This window comes from Zea mays, chromosome 4, assembly GCF_902167145.1.
Source record: "Zea mays cultivar B73 chromosome 4, Zm-B73-REFERENCE-NAM-5.0, whole genome shotgun sequence".
NCBI classification, from domain to species: domain Eukaryota; kingdom Viridiplantae; phylum Streptophyta; class Magnoliopsida; order Poales; family Poaceae; genus Zea; species Zea mays.
In genome coordinates this window covers 217,905,721-217,914,722 of record NC_050099.1, presented here as the reverse complement: position 1 = coordinate 217,914,722, position 9,002 = coordinate 217,905,721, and the positions used below count along the sequence as shown (strand labels likewise).

The following is a 9,002-nucleotide window of genomic DNA, read 5'->3' as shown; positions in this document are numbered from 1 at the left end:
TGGCAGCCCCCGTTTGTTGTCGCGAGCACGTTCCGGCGGCGTGGCGTGCGTGATGTCTAGCTCACAGTGTGGCGTGTCTCCAGTGGGTTGGGCTCATTGTGGCTGGGTTTGAAGCAGCGTCTAGTTTTCGTTCCCTGCTTTGGATGTGTCTCTGTGGCGGAGCTCTCAATTGTTTGGGGGAGAAGAACAACCCACTTGCGCTGGCGAGCTCGCCGTCAGATTTTGGTTTTTGCAAGGGAGTTCTGCGGAGTGTGGTGTATCTGCTTTGGTTTGGGTTCATCATGCCTGGGTTTGAAGCAGCGTGTCGCTGGCATGGGACTTCTGCTTGCGCTTTCACTTGCGGTTTGGGCTCGTGAATTCGCCAATTCGGATTATTTCTTCACCCGGTTCCCCTTTCAAATTGAATTTGGATCCTTTTTTCTCTCGAGAGAAGATGAATTAGATATCACATTAGCTGCGTTCCATCAGTTATCTGTAGATGGTTTTTAGCTGTTTCAGTCCATTTGATTCGATGGTCTTCACCGGGGCAATTTCTTCCGAACGCTAGACGTTTAACACTGCTTTAGCATTCTAGCATGCTTTCAGATTCGCCTTTTACGATTTTATTTCAAACCTCTTTCTTGCTGTTCATTCATCTCCTTACCCTTTTTGCACTGTTGCATTTGAGTGGTCCGACACATCCTTTAGATTTGGCCTTTAACCAATGCGCGTCAGGTACTGAATCATTTTATTCAGATTTGATCCTAGACGGGCGCTTTTCCACTGCAAGGATTTGCCCGCACTTGCGTTAGGTTTGGGTCACCGTACGTCTGTACCCCTTTCGTGATATTAATGCCTTACAATTTCTGAAAACGGATATTGCTTGTACTCTGGGTGGAGACACTGACACTATATATACTAGTCCATTAACCCGCTAGAATTCCAGTGGGTATAAGAATTCGGTGATTTTAAAAATTCCTTTATTCTAAATTATCAAACATTTATAGTCGTCCATCAATCCATGCTCTTAATTGGACTATAATTTAAAAGATATAAGAATTAGATGATGTTTAATAATCCCTTCGTTAAATTATAATATATCTTATCTTTCTGGATATATATTTTGTACTTTGTATGTTAATTTTTTATTGTAGGAAATAGGAATATGCCTTTACTATTTAATTAGTATGCATTAGTCTGATTGACCTTGCTGTTGGTGCGTTGTTTCAGGGAAAAAGATACAGATATCGATTTTGCTCAAGATGTAATTGATGAATATAAGGTAAGTACTCAGTACTCTATAATAGCTTTTGTAAATTTACCTAAGTGTGTAATGTTGTATCATGACCGGCTTGTGGAGGATAGAGCTCTGCAAAAGCTAGGAAGCTCTTGTTTATATAATCTAGATTATATAATCTAGATTATAATCTAAATTATATAATCCAGATTATAATCTACTATATGTAGCTGTTTGGTAGTCTAGATTATATAAATGTAGATTATAATTTACTTATTGCAATTATCACTTGTCTTGCAGACAGGCAATTGAAAATGAGAATTGATATTTTTTATGGGTGAAGTGTTGAAGATGGCTTTGGTGAAGGAAATGTCTTGTTAGCATCAAGTAAGTGGCGACATCACAACCCCTACAAGCTTGTGCCTTAAAACAAGAGGATACAAGAAGTTGGAGTGCTTTTGTGAAGGCTTTTGCGAATCACTTGAAGTGTTAGTACTTATGTGAATGATTTTGTAAAGTGTTTGCAAATATGTGCAAAACATAATAACATGTGTAGGTTTTGTGAATGATTTTGTTGTGGTGCTTGTTGATGGTTTATGTGATGTGGATCTATCATTGTGCAATACTAATTAAATTTGTATATCTATGTGATTATGTGTATAAAAATTGGTGATTTGTGATGCTTTTGTATATATAACAGTTGTTGAATGCTAATTAATGGTATATTATCATTATTAACGACTTTAACTAGGGGCAACTTTCTGTTGGTTGCTAAATGTATAGTATAACGACTCATGATTGGTTGCTAAATCTATAGTACAACAACCCACGGTTGGTCGCTAAATATACAATATTAGCAACGGACGGTCGGTTGCTAAAAAGATGTCGGTCGCTAAAGCCTTTAGCGATGGCACTTACAGCGACCATCCTTATGGGTCGCTAAAAGTTTTTAGCGACCAACCGTAGGTCGCTGAAGGCCGTTTTAGCAACCAACCGCAGGTCGCTGTAAGTGAACCGTCGTGTAGTGAAACTTAGAAAATCATGAAACTTGTCCACGTGTCATGATATCATATGTAGAGTCTGTGACAAAAAAATTTATAATGTTTGGAGAAAGTTGTGAGACATTATGTGTAGAAACCTGAGAGAACTACACATGAAATCATAGAGTTTCAATATGGATCTCTTAGGTTTGTACACATAGTGCGTTACAGCTTTTTTGAAACTTTTTTAAATTTTTATCACGGCCTCTACATATGATATCATGACATGTGGAGAGGTTTCATGATTTTCTGACTCTGTTTGTGTTTTATACAATTTTTAAACACCTGGATGGCAAGTTCATGGTCATGTTGAGTGAGCATGGTGCTCGAAGTTTCCGGCCCGATCCTGAAATCGGTCGTAACTTGTGCTAAGTAGCATGGATATCATTTTTGCATGCACGGTTTTCCAAGTTTCGAGTGACCTGCAGTTCAAATCTGAATTTTCCGAAGAAATTCAAATAAACAAACTAAATCTACTAGCTATAGAAAACACTGTTATAACTGTCCCAAAATGGTACATGTAGGTCTACATAGTGTAGGAACATACCACAAAAAGTTTGGTAACCAAAATTAAAAAAAATAAAAATATGCTTTGCCGAGTGTCTACAGAAGACACTCGGCAAAGACTTTCTTTGCCGAGTGCCAGATATTTGACGCTCGGCAAAGACTGATGGCCGTCAGCTGTAGACGGCCGCTAACGGCCCTTTGCCGAGAGCCATCTTTGCCGAGTGTTGGACGCTCGGCAAAGCAGTCTTTGCCGAGTGCTTGGCTGTGCCGAGTGTCGTGCACTCGGTAAATAAGCTCTTCACCGAGCGCAGGACTTTGCCGAGTGCGGCGCTCGGCAAAATCTTCTTTGCCGAGTGCCCGATAAAAAGCACTCGGCAAAGCCGCCGGCACTCGGCAAAGGCCCGGATTCCGGTAGTGAGAGTCTACAAACCCGTTAACTTTGCCGAGCACCAGGCGTTGGCACTCGAGTGTTGCCAGACCGACACTCGGCAAACCCGGCCATCTGTAGCGCATGTTCGTTTTGAGGCTCAACCACCAAACCTTCGTGAGTATCGCACCGCATGCGTGTCCCCCACATATTGGACATGTGTTGCGCTAGTCCTAGACTGTCTCGGCAACACAGCCCGCTACGCCACGTCCTAACGCGAGTGCGTGTCCCAGGTGTCAGCCACCACGGTTGGTCACCTAGCGACTCTGGTCCCTAAGTCAAGTCACATCGCTTGTCTTTCACCACTCCCGATACATCAGCACGAACCCACATGACTTTTACCTTCGTCATCGACCACCGCCCCTGTGCTCCACACCTGCACACCCTAATGCGACCGACATGGTTGTAGATACATAATCTCATAGTCTAGTTAGTCCACTGACTACTCTAGAGTGCTACCCGTTGGCGATCACTAATCATCAACCCGAACCAAAAGGGATAGGTCAATATTGTGTTCGCAGAAATGGTGTTACAAATATTGCCAAATGAATAATAACATGGTACCGAAAGATGGAGAGTCTACAAAAATCCTGAGTAGGTACTTAAACTTTCAAAAATTCATGTAACGATACATAAAAAACATGTCACATTGCACAATAAAAGGAAAAGGAGAAAAAGAAAACATAAAATAGACTTAAATATGCATAGGCTACTACACAAGCGGATCTAGTGCAAATATTTTTTACCAGTTGATTACACGAACGGAACAGCTGTTGAAAATTTACAATCTCGTTCCCGCGGCCCACGCGACTTCATTGGTTCGTTGCCTTCATCCCTCCACTCCTTTCTTCTGCCTCTCTAAAAGGAATACGCTATTGATTACTGAACCAAACAAATAGGAGATGGTGCCTTTGGTTCGTTGCCTTGCAAAGAAGTTGGTTCCGCTTCTGATGTCATCGTGCGCTACAGATAACAGACATGCATGCCATGGCGGTGACTGCTGACTGTTCCGTCCTTCATGCGTGACTCGGTTCCGTCCAACGTTTTGGTACCAGCCAAGTACGTACTGTGCTAGTACCGTGTAAACAAAGGGCTGTACTGCCAGCTAATAACAAGCAGGAGCAGCACAATCCACAATTAGATCGAGAAGATGATGCTGTTAATTAACCACAACATGTGCCGACGATGTTTACTAAGTAAAAGAAGAAAAATGGATGCACCGTTATCATCGACGAGCTGAGTATTAAAATCGGTAGCAATATGAACGGGTCCATAAAATACATCCATTGTTATCACCGAGAGGATGCATGCAATCCAAATAGTCACCGTGTGTATATATATACATGCATAGACATACATAGAGCACCTACCATCTCGTATTCTCTCCTTATACAGGCTACTAGTTTCTTCTTTGCAGGTACGTAGGTATTTACTTTGTGTTACTATCATATGCTCAAGCATGCCATATATATGATCGATGCCGTTATGTTTTTAAAATAATGTGTTTGTTTACACTATGTTAGTTTTCCTTGATTATTGATGCTTGTTGGCAATTATAACAGTTTCAGAAGGACACTATCTGATTGATTGATGGAGGTCGTCAAGCTTGGTATAACGACCCAAACATGGCCTGATCTGGTTGGCTACCCCGTTGTAGATGCGGTTAATATTATCCGTCAAGATAATCCCAATATAACCGAAGTTCGAGTACTCCCTCCAGATGGGGTCCCGTCTCCACTCCAAGATGGTACCGTACGTGTTTGTATCTACAACGACATCGTCAATGGTCAGGCTGTTGTGGTTAACCCAGCACCATATATTGGCTAGATTGTGCCACAATGCCAAGCCTTCAATTTTATTACGCCTTGATGGATTACGCACAAATTTGATTTCAATAATGCGAGCGAGTGTGATATCTAAAGTTACTTGCATGGCTAGTTTAAAATATGTACGTGTGTGATGGCTCTACTTGTACTTGAGTGATTGTGTTAATCAATATATTTAATAATAAATAATTATATGTCTCGTGTTTATTATCGATTGTCTACAGATGTGGTTATATATTATAGTCTTTTTTAAAGGCCATTATGTTATGGGAAATCTTGAAGGTCTACATGTCACACTTATGGCAATGCTTCCCAATACTTGTAGTATCTACTGTCCCTTCCATCGATTAATGTTGCCGCAATTTTCAATACAATCCACTCGTCAATGGACCACCGCTTTCGAGCACACGAGTAATAAACATGGACAAGGTACATATGCAATATATAGTAACGACTAATTCCTTACTTACGGTCCAATGTTTGGCACTTTGATGCATTCCAATTTTAATAACGAGTATTATTTGGGCTTATACCATATAATTCACCAACAGTTACATAAAAACCACATGAAAGTTAGTATTTCATAAAGTCTCCCAAAACTATACTCCATATATAATTATGCACCCTTGCTACCAAACCACAATGTGAAAACGCAAAAAGTAGGCACAATATTCATATGTGCGTTAAAAATCAATACAAGACGGTACTGTCACACCTGGTTTCAGAAGGCAAACCGAATGTGAACCGTGTTCGTGTCACACAACAATTATATAGTTGGACATCATCACACAGTGCTCAAATAATATCAGCAAAAGACCTACTTTATGTTGGTTGCTAAATGCACCTTCAGCATCCTACAGATGTAAATAAAGACCTTTAGCAACCTATAAAGATGGTGGTTGTAAGTACCATCGCTAAACAGTCACACCCGGTTCTAAGGACAAAACCAGATGTTCCACTATACATGAAATCGGATGACAATCACATGTATAACAACGTCACACAATGGATTATATCAAAACACATTGATTTATTATATCAAAACCAGTATTTATTAGATAACCACTATGCAACAATATCATTGACGACTATCAATATTTGTCACCTTGTGTATAATAATACATATATTATTATCACCGAGATGATGCAATGTAAACCAAATAGTCGACGTGTTTATATATATTTAGAGATACATATACATGCTACTACTTTCTTATTTGTAGGTAGGCACGTATTTTTGCTAGTAGGTGCTTACATCAGTCTTGTAGTAAATATTTAGTGGTCAGATTGCACTAGTACACAGAAGCTCTATAGTGGCGGTCTTAGTGCTATTTGCACTAGCGTTTTCCAGTGCCACTCGTGCTACGGGCTAGTGGAAATCGGCGTTTTCACTGGCGGTTGTTTTGCAGCGGCTAGTGAAAATAGCATTTCCACTAGCGGCTGTATTAAGTAAACCGCCAGTGGAAGTTTATTTCCACTAGCGGTTTGCTTAATAAAGCCGCCAGGCGGTTTGCTTAATAAAGCCGCTAGTGGAAATGTTATTTCCACTTGTGGTTTGCTTAATAAAACCGCGAGTGGAAATCGCCAGTGCAAAAGTTATTTCACGGGCGGTTTGCTTAATAAAACCGCGAGTGGAAATGTTATTTTCACTGGCGGTTTCCTTAACATTTCTCGCCAGTATAAGTTTTCCCGACTTTTTTGAAATTTTCAAACAAAACTGATTTTTATATTTATTTACACACACGCACACATATTGAAAGCAACATGGAATTACATTTTATCATACATTCTATACATCAAAGTCTTTTGTTTACAACCATATATGCTTCACACATTCTATACATCAAAAATTTTCACCTATGCTCTAATAACTATCTCGTCTAAGAGATAGTCTACTAACTTCTGTTAGTATTCTAAACTCTCGCATAGCTAATGTACTGCAAGCATCATGACATTTCCCTTCAGCGAGAATGACCTCTTTCAATACGAATGTGCATAGGTCTTCAATTGTTCCATACAATGCACCTTCGGTCAAGTTCTCTGGATTTTATTTTTGAAATTTCTGTCAAGGAAGTTTATAAACATCATCTATTCACACTCGATAACACATTTGCATCTTTAATGACATAAATACAAACATGACTATTACTAATAATACCTTGCAAGGGTTTGTGATGTATCGTCCATTCATTCTCATGAACTCGCACGCATAGAACCCACATAGGACCGATCCTTATGGTTGCTTGTGGCACTACATAATGGGAGATTGGTTATTTAGTTGCGACATTGTGTATGGTATGTATTCATAAATTCACATACTTACTGGCCAGTGAAGATGGATGTCTAGTGGCAAGCATTTTTTGGACGTGTCGTACTTTCCACCTTTCCACTTATATTACCTAAATGCTCTGTTATCTCAAACAGAATCTCCATGTTATTTTAAAATTGTCATCGATATAAGTATGCATGCATAGAAAAGGCTTACAGCTCTAAGATACTGAGGAATTTTGCATAGGTCGTAGGGTCATAGTTCAAGGAGTCGAGCACCAGCACCTTTCCAACCTTAGGATAAATGAGGAAGCATATCCAGTGGTCCCTGTACGAAGCAAATTTTTGATGCATGTGTATTGAAATTATTAATCTTATTTATGCAAAATCACACTTACTTAAAGTTGTACGGGGCCATTATGGCTTCCTTGTCTTGAAATTGAATCATTGTGTTTGCTATGTAGGTGGCGAAACTTGTTTCAATCTCCTTCTTCATAATCTTTAGACGCTCCTCAACTTCTTCGTCCGTCTTTACCTTTAACTCTTCGTTGTATTTCCCGATTCTGAAAGTGTGGCTTTCCTTGCATATCAGTATTGGGTTGAGATGCCCAATCCTTTTACCGGCACTAGCACCGGGCTTGGTACCGTAAAGGATCTCATGTTGATCACGTTGCATTCTACAAGTCACACGTGCATGTCAGATATTAAAAAATTATACAACTCACTAATAATAACACATATATGTGGAAGTATGAGCGACACTTACAGTGCAAACACAGTCACAAGTTGCACGTCGAGTCTCTGAAGGTTCATCATTAACCACATGTCCTCAAATGCAACAAAGGCCTTTTGGTCCGAACCAATAAAAGCATGGTCTGGTATATGTACACTAATGGCGTCAATGCCAACTGATGATGCCCGCATGTACTAGTCATGCATCCTTTTACCAGCTGGGACCTTCTTCAATTTCCCAGCACAAATATTTAGGCACATTTTTATAATCTGCCTTAGTTGGGATCTTTATCTTTGCGGCCATTGCCTCAGCCTTTTTTGCAGACTCCTCGTACTCGGCCAAATCAATAGTATGTGACGTGAGGTCCTGTGCAATCCCTTTCATAAATTGAGTTGCGCCAGCAGTTGTAGCTTTACTCTTCTTTTTATCGAACGTGGACACCAATTTTGGTATAGGGAATTTAGATTTCTTTGATGGTCGTGGATCCCTTGATGGCTGTAGAGAATGTGGATCAATTTTGGAGGAGGATTTGATAGCATTTGAGACATCAGGTCTTTGAACTCTTTCTTGGCCTCCTTGTTAAAATAATTCGACAACTCTTCTTTGTATCGATCACGTTTCTTGTACAGACCTTCCCACTGTGGTCTGAATCTTTCCTTCCATCGTTCGTTAGACTAGATTCCTCATACACGACCAGGATGCTCAGGGTTACCGAGACCAGCCGTTATGATGTCTCTCTCCCACTGTGCTCTGCTTAGATGCCATTACATATATGTTTTTTGCCGCTTCTTCGACATTTGGATCATCAAAAGATACACTAGCTTCAGTTTCCCTTGGTTTTCTAGCACGGATCCCATTAGTCATCCTTTCACCAAGTTGCTCGGACAGCGTCGGTAACCCTGCGGCCTTCTTCTTGGCATCTTCTTGTCTCCATTTAGAACGCTTGTAACTACCTGTGCATAAATGGTGGTGGTACTTGTTCTTC

General features: G+C 40.3%; 1 protein-coding gene across 1 annotated transcript; it reads left to right on the top strand.

Moving 5' to 3' along the window:
• Positions 1–4,780: 4,780 nt before the first annotated feature.
• LOC118477013 (uncharacterized) lies at positions 4,781–5,066 on the top strand. The gene has a single exon (XM_035967526.1). The coding sequence runs from the start codon at positions 4,781–4,783 to the stop codon at positions 5,015–5,017; it is 237 nt and encodes a 78-aa protein (XP_035823419.1). The 3' UTR covers positions 5,018–5,066.
• Positions 5,067–9,002: the final 3,936 nt, after the last annotated feature.

Bases quoted from the DNA above. Each gene is read 5' to 3' on its own strand.
- LOC118477013 (XM_035967526.1), top strand. From the start codon at position 4,781: ATGGAGGTCGTCAAGCTTGGTATAACGACCCAAACATGGCCTGATCTG.